Source organism: Chiroxiphia lanceolata, chromosome 3 (genome assembly GCF_009829145.1).
Source record: "Chiroxiphia lanceolata isolate bChiLan1 chromosome 3, bChiLan1.pri, whole genome shotgun sequence".
NCBI lineage: Eukaryota > Metazoa > Chordata > Aves > Passeriformes > Pipridae > Chiroxiphia > Chiroxiphia lanceolata.
Window position 1 is genome coordinate 22,934,531 of NC_045639.1, and position 18,650 is coordinate 22,953,180.

Below are 18,650 nucleotides of genomic sequence, written 5' to 3' on the forward strand. Positions count from 1 at the left end.
GAGCTTTTCCCCCACCGAAGGGTCAAACAAAAGCTATTTCTCGGGAGATGACCCTCAGTAACCTGTGGCTAGTTGGCATACAATCACTTGCATTTTTGTCAGGCGGTATGTGGTACTGCATCTTTCAGTATTTGTACCATTGCCTATTTTAAAAGTGGAATGGGACCTGAGGACACAATGGGAATCCAGGCTCTTGCAAATGAGTATCATGTTGTATGTGCAAATGTGAATATTCAAGAGTAAAGGAAAATACTGGACGGACTTTTACCTCTCTTTGGGGGAATTTTAAACTCCACTAAAAGTGAAGATCAGTAACATAGTGACCTGATGATGTATTATTTTAAGAATTGTCTGTATTTTTAAAAATGTATACTCTCACCCACACTTAAGCAAATTCAGCATTTGGACAAAAGGTGCAATCGTACAACCACCGTAGAAGAATGTCTGTGACAAGAAAGCTTTGTCACCACAAGTATTTCTTGGCATGTAGTTAGAGCTCAGAAAATTCAGCAACTTGTCTCTTCAGTAGTGTGTACAACATTGGTGTGGTAGAGGTTCCTCATTTGCACAACTTGTACTTTATTGCAGCTCATTGTGCTGGAGTCAAAGATACTGGACAGAGCTCTTGGCGGTATCTTTTTGGCTACACGGTCAGCAGTTGTTGTACTAGACACATTGATCTAAACCCAAGACCCAAATAAGATCTAGTGTCAGGTCTGTTTTGTGAGGAATTGGTCCTCAAAAATGCATTGCAGCATTGTAGTGTGATTAAAAGCTATCCACATGTGATGAATCAGCCCATCCCTGCTGTGGTCTTACCATCAGCTCTCCCAGTTCTGTGTGCTACCAGTATCTCGTATTGTGAGGAAACTTGGAAAATATAAAGTCACTTGATTAATTTTCCCTCTTTGTTCAGAATGCTTCTCAGTGATTGTCATCAGTTTTGAAAATGCACTTTTAAAGGTAAAAATACAGTGAAGGAAAGACATTAAACTTAGGGAATAGAAGAAAGCTTTATTTGTCACACATTGGAAGCCAGAGTGATTCTAGCTGTTGCTGAAGGTCTGCTGGTGCTGCTGGGGATTTTTAGCCACCTTTGTATTTTGTATACTGCAGTCCAACCAAGGTGACCTTTGAGTGGTTTACAGAGGCCTTTTTCTCCCTGCTAATTGCAACAGCGCTAAATATACTTGTGGGAGAGTTTTTAAATAATTCAATGCCAACCATCTTAATGTTTTGCTAAGGAGTAATAGAAGAAAAACTAGTTTCTTAAAAAGAAAATATAGGTATAATTGCTATCATAAATCTATAGGAAGATACTACTGAAAAAAAAGTATGGTAATTATTCTGAATAACTACATGGAGGGCAGTATTAATTAGCTCACCACTGTGCTAAAATCTTACTGAAAGAAGATGAGTTGAACTGAAGGGCAAATGGGAACAGAAGACACTTTCAGATGTGTAGCACAGGATACTTTTGAAAGGATGTCTGTGATGTGTTGGCATTGTGTTTATGTGATTATACAGAGATTTGTGAGAACTGTTCCTAAAATAAAACTAATCTGTCTAAATACAAGCAGGGTAGCCAGAACTTCAGATGTTGGCATACTGCCTTTTACAGAGTAATTTTGTTGAGAACAAAGTAAGCCCTCAGTAGTTTTGGCTCTGAGCATGCAATATTGATTCCCCTTCTCACTCCCTCTGCTGCTACATGAATCACAGTAGGTGGTGTGCAGCATACAAAACCTAGCCAGTGTTCCCTTTCTGTGGGGGAGCAAAGAGCATACCAAAACACGAGGCAATGCCAGTTTCCCTGGCTTTGTGGAAAAATACCTTGTCAAATATGCCACCCCTGTCCTCACAAATGTAACAGCATAGCTGCACCAGTGCAGCCTGGAGACAAAAGATATTAGTTGCCAATAGCTTCATTGTTTAAGGCAAGGTACTGTTTCTAAATACCATCTCTTTACACCTGAATTCTGGTGTAATGTAAAATCCATTAAAAAGAGGTAGGTATGCCCTGACAGGGAGGCAGTCTGAGGAGTATTTGTTTTTTTTGTGTTGCTCTTGCTAAAGTCCAGCTGATGGAATGAATGTATTTAATCTGCTATTTTATAGGAGGGTGTTGGGGCAGCCCAGCAGCATTACCCTGTAAGTGGTTATTTCTGCTGCACGTGGGACTGAATCTTTAAAACTGCAAAACACAGGTGGCAAGCTGCTTACTACTGTCCTCCACCAGGTAGTTTGATCGGAACCACAGATGGCCATAGTACAGCTCGTTTTATTTTGAGCTAGGACAGACTGGAGTGATATAAAAAGGGAAGTTTATATAAGCAGATTGCACAGCAGTTACTCACATCAGGAGATTGTTCTTTACAGACGCTGTGAACTCCTTTTAAGAGCATCGTGTTTTTTCAAAAGCAGTGTTTTTATTTTTTCCCAGTGGGTTGCAGTCAATAGCAAGTGTTCACGTGCTGCCTAAAGGAATTAGTAATGCGCAATAACGTTTCAGATAAGCATTTGATTTATCTGGTCCTGTTCATTTTCAGTTTGTTCCTCTATAGTTCTTACTTTGTTTTCAAGCACTGATTTCAGTTGTTTCAGTAGGGTGAGTAAATAGTATTTAGGTCCTAGGCTTCTTTCCTGCCTGCACTGGAAAATGTGAAGAGCACCTGACTTGTGTCTCCTCATGGCTGAGTTGCTGTAGATGACAGTGGAACAAAAACCATTGTTAAGCAACTCCAAAGTACCCTCCTAGCGTGATCTCGGATGCTGCTTCATGAAAGAGAATAAATTGGATTGAAGTTTTGCTATGAAGGGAAAAACTAAAGTGGATACAATGTCTAGGCAATTCTGTGCTATAAATACGGTGCTGGTCCAGACTGTGTGGAGCTTAGTAGGCTACTTTGTAAAACGTGGATTCCTGTCGGTTGCAGTTCAGTTCTACCTTCTGGCAGTTGGCTGGTGTTATGGATGTAGTGGGCATTTTGCTGCACCATCCATGGGGCTTCCTCCTCTGGAGAGTTCAAAATGTGTTTGATGGAAATTATGTTAATGAACCATACAGTTGATCACAAATGAATATAACTTTGAATTTATATTAAGGGGAAAAATAATAGAAAAATGTATAAAATTATCAAGAACGAAAAATTCACAGAAAAAAGTGCTAACTGAAAGCTACAAAGTGAGAACAAAGCAATCTGAGTGTATTGCAAATAAAGGTGATTCTCTGCCAGGGTTGCAAACAAAACATCTTTACATTTCTACATTTAATTGTTCATAAACAAGTTGTTACAATTGAAAATTATGTAAGTCCTCATGGTTTAGCTTTGCTGTTCTTTGAATTCTCATTATGTGAAAAGCATCTGCCCATCCACATAGAGCAGTGTTTCTTCAGTGCCCTGGGGTGAGTGTGCCTTCATTATGGGTGTACTTGGACTCCATGTATGGTTCTGTCTAGTTTTGCAACTATGGTGTCTCTTGCAGGAGGGACTTTTATTTTAAGTTGCTCTCACCAGATGCTGAAAAGTGAGATTTCAGTTCGACTCGCTTTACTGGAAAATTAAAAGCTTCCCTCTCCCTCCTCCACCCCCACCATCAAAAATAAGATGCAAAAATCGTATTGCAGTGAAAATACAGGCATCGCTGTGGTACTGTTGATTATTCACTTGGTTTGCAAATGATCTAACTTTTTTTTGTCTGACACTGCCATAAAGTGCTGTTAACTTTTTTCACCTGTTTGTACAAGACAATAACAGATACCGATCACTGTGTGTGACAGGATTCAACTGCTCCGCTTTGCCTTGACAAAATATTGGGACCAAAGGTACTTAAAACTGGGATTTCCAAATCATGAGCCCAAGGTTGGGTGCATTCTCTTGACAGTCAGCTGGAGATTTTGTGGTGATCTGAAACAATCACATTAAATAATTATACGTCTGGGATTCTGTATTGTTTGGAAATAATGGAGCCATATGAAATAAAGGGTTGTTTTGCAAAATTGCATATTTGATAGTTTTTACACTTCTTTAAAAAAAAGTCAAAACAACAATTGGAAGAGCAAATGGAAACTGTACTCTGGTTTAAAATGTCTGCATACATTATGAATGCTTCTGAGCAGCTCTGCTTCTGTAAAAACTGTAGACTACCTGGCTGTGATACAAAATAAGTCATTGAAAGGATTCTATGCATTTTAAAGTTAGACCTTTTATTTTATCATGGGATAATGAAGTAATTATTCACTGAACATCTGTCCTATTAAAGTGAGTTAGTTCCTTAAAATTACTCTACCATGGTGTTCATATTGTATGATGAACAGGGTTTTTTTTTGTACCAGTTATTTTCACCTCCAATTTTCTCCTTCCCTCCTGTGTTACCTGTGTTTTTGTTTCATATGATGAAATGGATGCGGAAGCCTGGAGAGACTGTCAGTGGTTCTGCAGAGGGTTGGTCATGTTTGGAATTATTTTGCTGAATTTATTTCATTGGATTTTTTAATAATATCTTTTCAGCAGCCAAGATGTCTTTCAGAAATGTAGACAGATACCAGAAGCAGCATTTCTATGTGAAGATTATTAGGTTTCTTTTCCTTCTTTTTTGTGTGTGTGGTTGATTTCTTTTTTTTCAAGATTATTTCATATGCTTCTAATCCTTAATAGATTAGATGATTTTCTTTGGTTATATTTATTGTGCTTGTAACTAATAGATACACACCCTTTATTGTGCTTACCATAAACACAACAAATAGTAAAATAACTTTGGTTCACTACACAGCTGCAGTGTTAATTTGTGATAGATAACATTGTTTATTAGAGCATTCATGAGGAAGGACACAGAGACAAATGTTTCTGTGCCAGAAGTGGTAAGGGCAGGAGTGGAGTAGTAGGGAAGAGAGGGGAAAGCAGCTTCTGCAGCCCTGCCCTCACTCACTCCAGTGCCCTCTGGAAGCTGTGCTGGTGCTCAGGCTGCACTTTCTCTGCAAGTCACTGTGTAGCAATGAATCTTTAAGTTTCTGAGTTGAGGGCATGCCAAGAGCAGAACCTGAGACCCCATCGACCCTGCATTGCCACCATCCTAAAATGATGTGACTCCAACCTCGTTGCGAGCAAGTCCGTAATTACTGTGAGATACGTGTATTTTTAAAGAGTGGTCTGTTTTTAAACAGCTCTAGCTAGGCAAAGCAATATCAAGTGGAACAGCACCATTCATTCTGTGGCCCTGGCATCTCTCCCTAACAATAGCTCTTAGCTCCATGTCACCTTTTGTGTTAACTGCTGGTCTGCAATACTGCAACGTGTAATAAAGGAAAAAGGAACTCCTTGGAGCATCATGAGACATCTTGCACAATTTCCAAAACAGCGCCATGGTTGTAGTGACGTCTACCTCTTTGTTTCCCTTCTGGGTTTTGTCTTGTTTTTCCGTGTGGTGTTTTTCTGTGAGGGGTGGGGGGAATCGGGGAGTGGGAAGGAAAACTTGAAATCTCAATATTAAGACACTGGTGGAGGATCCAGTGCTTACCAGCGGTGTTGTCATATTGAAAAAGCCATTGTTTTTAATTCCTGCCTAGTATGAAATGTTTGTTTTAAAAAAATCCTTCCTGCTGGAAAGAAAAATGTATTTTTAAAAAGAAAAAACATCCCTCTTTTGGCTATGAGAATGTCAGCTGTATGAGTTGTGACCATATCATGACATGCTGATCAGATAAATAAATTTTTATCTCTCAGGACTCTATTGTATTTTTACTGTTCTGGTAACTGTCACAGCTTTTCTTCTGGTAACTGTCACAGCTTTTCTGAAAGGATGCTCTTCATTTATAAATATCACTAATTTCAGCTGAGACAACAAATAAAAAAGGTCATGTGCTTACTCTGGTTTACAAAGAACCATTTCGTCTTGGTTTAGCAAAAGATGTTCATCCTGTGAAAGATACTGAATTCACCCTGAGAAAGGTACTGAAAGGCTTGCTACAGGTAAGCTTAGGGCACGGGGGAATTGCTGCAGCTGAGTTCCAGTTCCAGGTGTTTCTCCCCCTTCTTCTCCCCCTTCCTCCCTGAGGGCTGCTGTGAGCTTTGGATATACTCTAAAATAGAGGTGTGGAGAGTGCATAACTTTCTAGGTGATTGTAAGGGGGAGGCTCCTTTTGAAAGAAGTTGCAGAGTGAGGGGCAGAAGGGAAGAATGGGGCTCACTATGTGCCACGAGTCCAAAGTGTGGATAAAAATGGGCACCTGAGATGGTCAGACGTGGTTACGTGCTGCAGTTACTTTGCTCTCAAAAGTAAAGAAAAGATATCTCTTGTAAAAAAAGGCTTTCCTGTTAATATCTTTATATGTCTTGAATCTGTTAGTACTTAAACTTCCCATATATCTTTAGGTTCTGTGTGGAATAAGGAAGAAGTCTCTTGGTTTGGTTGTCCTTTCTAATGTCAATCTGGTTTTGTACCAAGTTAGCCAGTTGGTTTGCCTAAGACTTCTCCATGAGTTTGGAGAAGTGATACATCAGGAATTTCAGAGCAGCTAGTGGTAGCATCTAGTGCAGCTGCATAAAGGCTACTGATATTTTTGCTTAAAAATAAATCATAAAGTTTGTTGTAAATGACATTATTGTGCAAGTATTAAAGTCTGACAAGAACAGATAGTGGATTTATGAGCACTAAAGTGGTAAGGAGCTCCCTGAATGGTGATGGCATGATTTTTAAGTTTACCTTGGAAAACTGGGAAAGTTCCAGAAAAGTGGATGTTGTGACAGGGATCAATAAGATCAAACTCTAGGTCTATGCAGTGAGTAAATAATAAGCTAACCTCAGTAAGGCCCCTCTACATGGCTTTGGGAAAAAGCAACTCTGGCTTTGCTAAACAAACCTACAAGACTAAACTCGATGAGATGGCAAATGTGGCTGATTGTTGTATGGCAGAATTGATTACTGTATGACAGTATAGTTGAGGGTTTTGTAATCTCACTTGAGAATCTGAAGGGGAAAAACTAAAAGGTCAATTTATACTAAATTACTTTTGGAGAGGAAGGTTTTCATTTGCAGTGGACTAATTCTGCAGATCTGTTCAACAATTACAATATTTTCATAAACAACATGAAATAAAATACAATTTTTTTTATCTACCAGTTTGTTATTAATGAGGACAAGTTGCTGAGTGGCCCAAATCACTTAGTAAAGTGTGTGTTTGATACTGACCAAAAGGAAGGTTCAGCTGGCCACAAGGAATAGATGTCTCCCAGGAAGAGAAATTATCCCAGAAGACACTGACATAGAAATAAATAAAAGGGCAGATTTAACCCTTTAAGCAAATAGACCAAGTAGGAACAGACATTAGTAGGATTTCCCTCTGCGCATTAGTGAGACCGTATTTTGAATATAGACTCAAAATGGCTAGGCAAGATGGAAGAGAAGAATTTCTAAACCAATGTTTCTCTCCCAAGAGTCTTGTTTCCAGGCTAGGCATAGCTGACTGGCTTTGAGCTGAAATAAAACACTGCTCAGTCTCTTAGCAAGGTTTTCTTCACCTCTGAGGGGTGGCTGGCTGCTCACTGCTCCTTCCAGTTCCTTTGGTGGAACTGCACACTCCCAGCTCCGAGCGATGGCTCTCTAACTCATTGGCTTGCTACACTCTGGACCTTCTTTTTTTCCCCTTTGCCCCACAATCTTAGGTGGTTTTTATCCACTCAAGGAGCAGACACCATCACACAAGACGCTAGAAGCCGAAACTTCAGGTTCAGATGCAATGGTGTTAAACACTCCTGCTGATGAATTTCTGTCTCACTCTCACTTCCCCTCAGCAAGGCTGTTCCCTTTGTCTTGTACACGTCTCTTGTGAGGAGGAGGTGACAGGTACAGTGGTGCTGTGAAACCCACACCTGCCAGTGCTTTCCCCCAGGGTGAAGCTGCTGCGTTTTCTTCTCCCTCCACACTTTTAGAAACACTGAAAATGCTTTTGTTGTTGTTCTTGTGTTCCCCTATCTCTGTGTTTCTCTTAGGCTGACACACGGTGTCTTGCTCATCAGCAAGTGTTTGAAGGGAAGAAACCCAGAACTAGTAGATAGGGGCTGTCCTTCTGCACCTCTGTCTTCAAGTGCACAAGATGTGCATCCAGGAAAAGAAAGAAAACTCCCTCCACTGGACGAGACGGTAATTTTCCTGCATTGAAAATGGCAAACTTAAAATCTGTAGAGCAGAACTGATGGCTTGGGTTTGGTTTTGGGTTGGTGTTTGGGTTTTTTTGCCACTGCTCTGACTAAATACTCTCTTGCAGCTGGCAAAAGTAGTGGAACATTTTATATGCAATGCTCTGGTGTTACACCACAGCCAGTGACTTAGAGGACCTCGCCTGACAAACACAATTTTAAGAGCCTCCAGAGCTGAACCTTGTATCCTATAACTAGGGTGGGGTTGTTTTTTGAGGAAGGTTCTAAGCCAAAACTAACAACAAAAATAGATATAAATAGTATTTAATATTTAGTAGAGTCTTAAAACTAAGCTCTGTTAATTGCCCACAAGCCTGCAGTAATATTTGCTGAAATAATGCCACTTAACTAGTGCTGGATTAGTTTCTGTCAAATAAATTTTCTCCCACTTCTGTTTATTCCAGTATTCAGTACTGACTCCATTGTCACTTAAGATTGTAGCTGATGGGTTTTCCTACTCCAGCAATTCCCCTACAGTAACACTGATAAGGTGGGGTTTGATGTTTTTTGTTTGCACTGAAGCTGTTACCTAAAGGTTCAGAACATCAGTGTGTTCTGCAGGCAACTAAGTATTTACTAAGTGGACAGAAGGACATGCATTTGAGGGCAGTTACCTAAGGTTACCTATAATACCTGCCACTGTGTACCCCTTACACAAGTCTCACTGTTGTGCTGAGAGAAGGATCTAGATCAAGATCAATTTTTAGCATTATTCATTGAATAAAACTCACACACAACACAAACTCTAAAAGATCCCAAACTGAGCCAATTAGAGCTACGAAGGAAATCTGGAAAAATTTAGTTAAGTGAAAGAAGAGAGTCTAGTCTGCTTAGTTTATCCAAGAGTTAAGTAAAATACCATTATGTTCTGTACAAATCAGGTGTACTCAGCAGGTGTTGTCATGGAATCCAGTTGGGAAAAAAATTACTAAATATGCAGCAGTTCAGTGCAGAATAAAGCCAAGCTCAGGATGAGGAAGGGAGGGAAAACCCCAGCTTGGGCATGTGTTTGGTTCTCCATTCCTCAACTCTTGAAATCAGAACTGTTGTCTTAAATATTTTATTACGGAGCTGAAATAGAAGTAGATACTATTTAGCCTAATTACAGTGGGAGGTTGTGACCTACATTATGCAGGTAACAAGACTAAATAATTGATGGGCTTTGGCCCAAAAGTCTATGAAACTTTTAATTTTATTAGTAGCTAGATGGCAAGTTCCTTCTTTATGCTTTTACTGTCTCAATGCAGTGTTTCTGTTTTCCGCTCTAGGCTTACAAACCCTGATTTTGCAAGAAATAGCAATAAATATAATGCTAATTTTTCAGAATACTTCCTAATTTTCATCTTTGAAGTAACTATTAAAATGCCTTTCTTTATTATGTAAACAGAGATGAATGGAGCTGCACAGAAAATCAGGCCCCAGATGTGTCTCAGCCATTATCCTCACACCCAGAATAGCCAGGACAAGTGCCTCAGGGAAAAGTGTAAGGATCCCTGGAGTGGACAAGCCTTGAATAACCTTGCTATATATAGGAATTGTCTTCCTAACCCTTCCATTAGAAGTTGCCTTATATTCTGGCCAACCGAAATTTTTATTCCCTGTTTTGTTTTGCTTTTACTTTGACTCCTCAGTGTCAGGATTTGGGGTTTTTTTGGTTGACCTGATGATTTTTGAGCTTTGGGAGGTTAATGAGTCCTGCAGGCCACTTAGAAGCTCTGTCAAAAGTCCACTTTCTTTCAGAAAAAGCTTCATTCTTTATAAATGTTCTGGTTTCGTATTGGTTGTTTGTTCTCTGTTGTGTTATGAGAGATTTAAAAAAAAAACCAAACCCTGATGTAGCTTTTTTTCCCTACCTTTCCTCGTTTTATATACCTCTGTCAGTCTACCATGACTGAGTATTTCTCTGAACTATTTAAATTGCTGTTCTTGTTCTGGTAGATCCATCACCTGCATAGTTAAGTTCCTTCTGATTTTTATTATAACATTCAGAGAATTGAGTGCCCTATCAGTATAATTTATTTAAATACTTATCCATACAGCTTGATGGTGAGAGGATTAGATTTATTAATGGATTAGTGATTTCCTGACTCCAGTGACACATATAAATCAACCAATAAATATGTTAGCAGGTACAGCAAAAAAAAAAACAACCTGCCAGTAATTTTCAATTTCCTGCACAAAAAATGCACTCATTTAGATTTATTGCATAGTGAAGAAGACTAAACAGATAAAGCTGTTCCATAAGGTAAAAAGAGAGAACAGGGAAATTGCTTCCTTGATCCTAACATTCAGGTTAAGTTTTATAAGCTTCCCTGAAATCTCTGAGATTCAAGGAGCTGTTGTAGAAACCAACATGCTGCTAACCTGAACCAGAACCATTGGTCAAGAGCTCTTTGGGGAACAGCTCTGTCTCCCTAAAGGATCTATAAAAAGTTGCCCTCTGATTTTTATTTGTGGCCCTTGTTATATGTTATATATATATTGGTTATATGAAAATAAATACAAAATATTCAGTCAAGCCAAAGAATCAGGATATGGAGAAACACCATACAACCATGCAAAAGGCTCCTGACCTTTATTTTCTGGTTTGCATCTCTCTCTCTAGCACTTTGTTTTGTAAAGAGGTGTTGTATATGCTGTGTATGGTAATGCAGGCAGCACAGCCAACCTGAGTGTATTAAGGGTAGATATCACAAGGTCAGAAGTGCCAGTTGTACTAATTAGTACAATCCTGACTAAGAACAGTTACATGACTTTATTTTTGATGAGCACAAGGATTATGGAAATTTAGATAGAACAATAATCTATTTTTATATGGTATTTTGTAAGCTCAGAAGATGAATCTGGAATAAGCTGCACAGTAAGACAGGCCAGAGCTATAGCTAAATTATCAAAACTGCAGGAACAAAAAGTTCTTTACTTACAGCACTGCATGGAAGTCTCCAGGTTATGGCAATAACCCTTACTTGGTATTGAAAGTATGTGTTACAGTGACAAGGTAATGTACAAGTGTGGCACCTACCTAGGAAATCAGTATGATAAGATTTTTTATTCATTTTTTTTTTTAACACTTCAGTGTTTGCAAGTCAGAAGGGAAAGAAAATACATTTTGCTACTGGTTAATTATACTTAGTTCTTCTAATTGCTGCATCTTCTGCTGTTGAAGGTTAAGAGGGCTAAAACTGTTGAAAGAAAAAAAAAGTAACAGCAAAAAGGAGCTGTAGAAAACTACACCTTTTAAACAAATCAGTCTTTCTCTATGTTACAATCTGACAAATGGGGTTTAAGCTTAATGTTTTAACTTCATCAGGGATTCTTTGGAGACATTTTGTGGTTGTAAGTTGGTCAATTAGTTGTCATTACTGTCTGTAGCACTGGATTAGAGAATGCCCCAAGGCAGCACCACCAGGTAGCAGTTTCACAGGCTACAGTCTGAAGGTGAACCAGAACAAACTCCAGCAATAAGGCTCCTTTGCATAAACCTGACAACTAAATAAGCTACAACTGAGAATCTGCTTCGGGTTTTGTAATGTGTCCTGTCGTGATTGGGCTTGCATTGATTTTTAATTATGATTTGTATAAAAATAATTAAAAATTAATTCTTAAATAATTTTAAAGCATTGTGCCTTCGTGAAGGGACTAAATGTTGTTAATCCAAAATACTTTATTGAGCACTTCAATCTTTCAGAATCAGGATACAAGATAGCACATAGACTCTCTTCCTAGAAAGAACAGGGTATTTCAATTTTTTAAAAAAGGAAAATGAAAACAAACCCACCCCATGTTTCTTTGAAATGGGAACCTATGTTCTTAGATCACTGCTGTCAGTATATGCCTTGAAGATGAAGCTGAGTGTCAGTTCCTCCAGGCCTGGTCCTGTGATGATGTTCTTAGGGCTAAATTAATGACCAAGCACTGGGGTACTTGCAGGAGCCTTGGGCAGGTGTTTCCATGAGGAGTGGGAGTTGACCTACATGCTTATGTAAAATAAATGTTCTCTGTATGGACAGTCTCTGCACTGAGATTTGCTTACTCTCTTTCCTGCCTTGTGTGCTGACAGCTGGTAATTAAATCAAACATCAAAGATGGTGTCTCCTCTTTGCCAGGAAGACATTTGCATTGCTGAAAAACTGAGGCAGACAAAAGCAAATCAGTGGGAAAGTCAAAACAACTTTTTACATCCTGAGAGATGGGAAAGGGGACACATAGCTTATAAAGGATCATTAAATCACATTCAGAAAAGGATGGGGATAGAAAGCCAGCTTGTTTCTTCCACCTGGGATCTCTCCATAACTACAGCCTAGCCCGGAACTTGCAACCCACACTAGGTTAAGTGGGTAGGCCCAGCATCTACAGTTTGTCAGCTTAATACCTGCCTTTGAAAGTCTCCAGGATTGGGTTCAGAAAATTAAAGTGTGACTGTTTCTCCTGTCCTTACAAACCTTTATAAATTTTTCCACTTTTCAGTCTTTTTATTGGTTTTTATCCCTACCTGAGCAAAGTCACATATATTTTTAGGATGACTGGATCTCATGAGGGCACCATCTCCTTGGATAGGTGATTCAAAAAACTGGCACACTCTGGTGGGTGCCTGTATTCCAGTACATTTTCCAGGGAGGTGAAAAGATAATGAAGTGCACCCCACTATGCTACATGAGCTGGTTGCATCGTTTGCAATACAAACATTGGTGTGGACAAAATATTTTCTGGTGATTATTCTTAGCTGGGAAAGTAGAGTGAGTCCCAGTATCCTGTAGGGATTTATAATAACAGTTGATTATTTAGTCTTTTTTAGATATTACCTTTTCAGATAAGACATAGACCAGAATTTTTCCTATATCAGAATGTGACATTAATGTCAGCAGAAGTTGAGTGTGATTTAAATTGTGCTGGTTTCAGTCAAGTAAATCCCCATGGTACTAAAGACTGCGTGGTTTAACTTTTGGATTGTTATTTCATGCCCAGGATCCTGTTTTAGGTTGAAAACAAGAAGTTTAAGAGCATGTAGAAAAACTGAAGTTTAATGTAAAGGATAAAATTATGGTTTCAGCTGTGCATAAGGCTTTAGGCTGCTCACTGGCTATTGTTTATTCTTTGTAGTCCAAAGAGTTGTCACAAACATAATTGCACAGGCCATCCTGTCTTGACTTTGGGCAAAGCCCACTGTTTCCTTAAGATGATAAATCTCTGCTAAAAACATCCCAAATGCAAAATCCTTCCAGAAATTATCTGCCACAGCTAGAGAGAAATTTGCTATCTCTCTCTAATTTTCATTTCAAGGTTGGAGAACATTTCTTAAAAAGCATCTTGTAGCCACCAGCTGCATCTGGATTGCTCAGTACCACCTCTGTGTGAATAGTGCAACCTGACAGTATTACCTGGCCTGTTGTGGTTTGGCAGAGGCTCAGCTACCTCAATCCTTCAGGACACTGAGTATCTTTCTTCCAACTTGCATCATCAGGGGAAGTTTCCAGTACCGAAATGTTAAGAGTACTTCATCCCCTCCAAAAGGAGATATATAAATAAGAGGATTATTACATCTGTGCTGAGATTTTTGGATCTGACTTGTTTGTTATATAAGATCTTTCAAACTGGTTGCTGGCATTAGTTTTCTCTGGTGATGTAGCAGGTTACTAATTATATTACATTCACCTGATCTCTGGTAGATTTGTTAAACTGACTATCAGCCACATTTACGATTTAGGCCTGGGCTTCTGGGGCATTGGTTTAGCATCGGTACCACTTGCTGTGCTGTGCTGGCCTGTTCCAAAAAAAATTCCTCAGACCAGTAGCTGCAGGATCGTGAGCTGCTGCTCTCAGTGACTGAGAGATTTTACAATAAATGTTTCAGCTAAATAGCCAGTGAGATGCTGCTCTCTTATCAGCCTTACTTTCGCATTGCCCACATGTTGTCCTAGACCTGGGGAAGAGCTCTGTTGACAGCATTCCCTCTGGATTTTTAGCTGAGTAATGGCTCACACTTAAGCCTCACAGGAGGAGAAAGCTCCCTTGCTTATCTCAGGAGTGCACTGGTAAAACACAGAAAGTAAAGAGGTGGAAAGGTGCTTCAAGGTCATGTCACAGACCTACCAGAAAGACTTAGAAAGCTATTTAGAGATTGCAATTTGCTTTAACATTTACATAAAAGTGGAAAGAAAAGGCTGTAAGTGCATGTGTGGCAAAATGAAAAAGAAGAATGGCATTTACAGCTGCTTAAAGTGAAGAGTAAACATGATGTGAGAGATGCATTGCATTTTTGCACTGTACTGGAAAGTCTGTTCTTCCAGCTTTATAAAACATTAATTCTTATGTTTTTATTGTAAGTCATTCAGGTACTAGAAGTGTTAGTTTTGTATAGAGCAAATGTTAGGACTAGCATACTTGTAGGTTTAATTCCTGTTTTCTGTTGTATGATGGCTTTTTTTCAACAAAAGATGTATCGGGGAGGGAGTGAATTTCCAAGTAAATGCCCAAGGCTAAAGCTGGGCCACCTGATTGCCTCACTTGGGTGAGATGCCCTGGGGAAGAGTACTGCTCAAGCACAATCTCTCAAACCAAGTCACCTCTACATCACTGGGCAGTGTTTAAAACACAATCTGCAGTCAGCTCCTGGTGCTGTGTGCAGTCTGTGACAAGCAGCCTCTGAAGCTGCCCATTCATAACAGTACCTCTCCTCTCTGCAGTACTGGCTCCCCCCAGGTTCCCCAATGGATGGGGAGCACTGAGCTCTTAATTCACTTTCCTTATCTGATTCATCTGTGGCAGGTGCAGAGCCTACTACTGCACCTCTCAGTTTCTCTGCCAGTGGTGACCACTACATTAAAAACTGTAGATTGGCGGTTTGCCTTCAGACATTCCATTCACAGTGTGGCATATTGATTTGAACAGGCCCTGATTTCAGTCTGTGTATACACATCAGGCCAAGAACCAAAGCGGCAGGGAGCAGACTAATAGTGCTCTTTATATCTCACTGCACTGCTCCGAGGAGTTTCCAAATAGAGCTAGGAGAGTAGAAGAAAAGTTCAATGAAACAAAAATACACTTCAGGACAAGGGTCTGGTGAGCTCATCACTGAAGATGAAGTTATGGGATGAGTACTCAGTATTCGCCTTGAGGGGGGTTGATTGGCCATTCAGAAGAATTAAATGCCCCACCCTGCCCTCTTCTGAACCGTTCCTTGTTACCAGACCCATAGTATTTGCATCACAATTTGTATCTTCCCGCCTTTTATTCTTTTCTAATATAAGTACCTTATTTCTAGTTTGTTCTCTCTGAAAATCTGAAGAAAAATAATTACTTGACTAAAACAGGTAATTTGAATGTTAGAGTTAGGAAGCAGCTTTGTAGAAATAATCATAGGATCAGTAAGGTTGGAAAAGACCTTATCTACTTATGTACAAGCTTGCAGTGGTTTAGTTAAACTGGCTCGTGCATGTGCAAGCACACTTATTTAGCTTCCAGTGTTCCTCTTAAGTCTCCAAATGCACTAGTTGTAGTGTTGTAAGCAGTCCCATGAACTGATGCTGCTGTGTAGCTCTGTGTGTAGACCAATTTCTCCCTTTTCCCTCCTAAATCCACTGCTGCAGAAGAAGCACCCCAAGTTAAGACTTTTTATAATGGTGAAATAGGCTGCTCTGACAAACTGTATCAAGCTTTGAAACAAACTAACATAATCAAACATAGATGATCTCATTCTTACTTTTAGGAAGAATGAGAACAATGCCTTAAGAAACCAGGCCACCTGCTCCTTGGATCCATTTTCATGGGGGTGTCTGTTCACATCTCTGATGCAATGTGTTAACAGGAACATTGATCCCTCTGAGCATATGCCTCTCGTCCTTGCTGACTAATGTACACTAATAGATACTGTGGGTGATGCATGGTTATGTAATTGTGCTTGTGCTGCAGACATTGAACCTCCCGTGACATAACAGATCCTGTATTAAAGACAGAAGCAGCTTTATCCTAAGTATTATTGCCAATGTGAACAGACCTAAACATGAGCAGATGCACTGCTACTACATGCAATGTCAGGCAATAATTTTCATTTTAAAAAGTGTGTCTTGTTTAATTTCTTCATAGAGAAAAAATGGATCTTTGGGTTCTAAAGATTTTGTAGTTTAACATCATAGACATTAGAGGTGTATAGGGTTTGTATTAGATATCCGTTAGATTAAGCTACATATTTTGACCTTGACTACTGAGACCTCAATTATTCAACCCTTCTGGTTATTATAAAAGGGGTCAGGTCCTCTGATGTCTACTAATTAAAATTAAAAACTAAAATGTTCCAAATTTGTCTGAAACCTCAAAACATATTTAGTATACCAGCAGAGAGAAAGAGATTAAAAATGTGAAAAGGAGGGAGGAAAAGAAAATTAATGTCCCAATTCATCAGAGTGCTATTGATTTTGACACTGAAATGTTGGAAGCCATTCCAATACTTTAAACAACACATGAGGTCTTGTGGTCAGTCCACTGGACTGGCTTTGGCAAAGACTTTAAAACCGTGCCCCTCTGGCCTACCAAGTGACTTTGCCTCCCTGTGCTTTTGTGTTCTGCGCTGAATAACAGTGACAAAAACCTTATGGCCACCCAAACCAAAACTAGCAATTTTCTGCTAGCGCAATATGCTGAAATTAGCTCGTGGAGGGATCAAACAAACACCAGATTCTGTGATTCTGTCTACAGTGCAACTACAGATGTTAGGTAATGGGGTCAGTGTTTCCTGCTGGATGTGACCAATATGACTTTTGCCTCAGAAACAGAGGACCAACACCTCCATTTCAAATGAGGTTTAAACTGGAGTTCTGCACCTTGTGGTATATCTTCTGGGCTTCCTCTTTTCTTCTTGTATGTCCCATGCAACCATGAACTGTGTCCTCAGATCCTCTAGACACAGATACCTTATTTTCACTCAAAATTACAATTTATCTTACTTTGATTGTCACTCCAATACACCACTACTATTCAAACAATGAATATTAGAGGACATTGCTATTTTTCACAAGCAGTTGAATCACAGACAGCTAAAGCAGCAATCTGCATCTGAATCTTTCATTTTAAAAATGAAACCTTTCATTGGAGCTGACTAAGCTGTCTGTGTGAGCCAACAGGAGAAAGGATTGATTGATATCACAGGGACTGTGCAGAAGTCAGTGATCTGTCCCACTGAGAAGCACAGAGCAAGTGGTCATGCCATTATTGAAGATACTGAGTTAAAGCTGACAGTTTGGAGCAGTGCAGGCCAGCACATCTTAAGCAGAAGAATTCAGAGACAATCATTGTAAATTAGGAGTCACATAATTGTATGGTATGTTTTCCCATTGAAGACATTAGGAAAGGTCTCTTGGGAAAAGAAATGTATTTTACTAGACTTAATAAAAAAAAAAGACACTGTCACTTCACACAATCTTGCCTGAGTCATATTCATGTAGTTTCAATGATCTATAGAAAGTTAAGAATCCATTTTTAGATTTTTTTTTTATACACTATATGGCAGCAAAGCGAACAACAAGGTGCAGCAGGTGTGCTGCACCTATGAGGAAGTTTAACATGTAAGGAGGCGATTGAAAGGCCATTTCTACTAGAGACAATAATGTAAGAGAAAGAAGAAATTTTGGGGTTAGTATCCTCAAAAGTTCCTATTCAAAGTCTAACATCACATCCATTTAAATTTTACCCTTGCTCCTTTGCTTCTGAGGTGAGTCCTTGGCCACATCCAACTGGACACACTAGCTTAGCACTTAACCTCCATAAACGACATTTTGCATTGACTGAATTAATTGAGATGAATAACATCCATACTGTTCTGGCACTTCACAGTAGCACTACTCCCTTTTGGTGTATGTACAGCTGTAGGCCTTCCTGGGTGTTGCTGTTGGCTTAGGTAAAAGCACACTCAGATAAAAAAACTGAACTTACCTGTGACCTTCCTGTCAGTGCTAATGTTGTAAGCACAAATGCATGTCACTATAATTCTCCTAGAGAGGAATATGTATTAAAATAACTATTTGGACTATCTGCAGTTAGCCAGGCCAAAGAACAGGCTTCTCCTATTTTTACCCACACTTCTTTTGTCAGCCTGTGACTTAATGAAATACTGACCTTAAGACTGAAAAGCTAGATTCAATTGTAAAAAGGACAGCTTTAGAATTAGACTCAATACTTTATATTTTCAAGGCATTAGAAATGTAGTTTATTGATATATGACATTTTTCTTTGTGAAATTTATAGACAAAATTATGGTCTCTATCCACTCCATTATATTAGCAATTTGCAATAAGATATGCTATAGGAATGTTGAATTACCACCAAACCAAGAGGTTTGAAAATTGAGAATGGTTATATTAAGATACAAGATTATCAAATCCCTATCTAGAACATGAAGAAAGATTCAACCCTGTCATGACAACATAGGGAAATTATCTTTAAAACATGAAAACACCTTTAGCT

General features: G+C 39.2%; 1 protein-coding gene and 1 long non-coding RNA gene across 3 annotated transcripts in view; one reads left to right on the forward strand and one right to left on the reverse strand.

Moving 5' to 3' along the window:
- LPGAT1 (lysophosphatidylglycerol acyltransferase 1) overlaps nt 1-5,725 on the forward strand; it is a 66,219-nt gene extending 60,494 nt beyond the window's left edge. For both annotated transcript variants that reach the window (XM_032682824.1, XM_032682825.1), the window contains exon 8: nt 1-5,725. In XM_032682824.1, the coding sequence (XP_032538715.1) occupies nt 1-152 (152 nt within the window). In that variant the 3' untranslated portion in view covers nt 153-5,725.
- LOC116784318 overlaps nt 5,720-18,650 on the reverse strand; it is a 24,488-nt gene continuing 11,557 nt past the window's right edge. The window contains exon 3 of the long non-coding RNA XR_004356024.1: nt 5,720-8,148. This is a non-coding gene — a long non-coding RNA (uncharacterized LOC116784318). The remainder of the gene's footprint in view (nt 8,149-18,650) is intronic.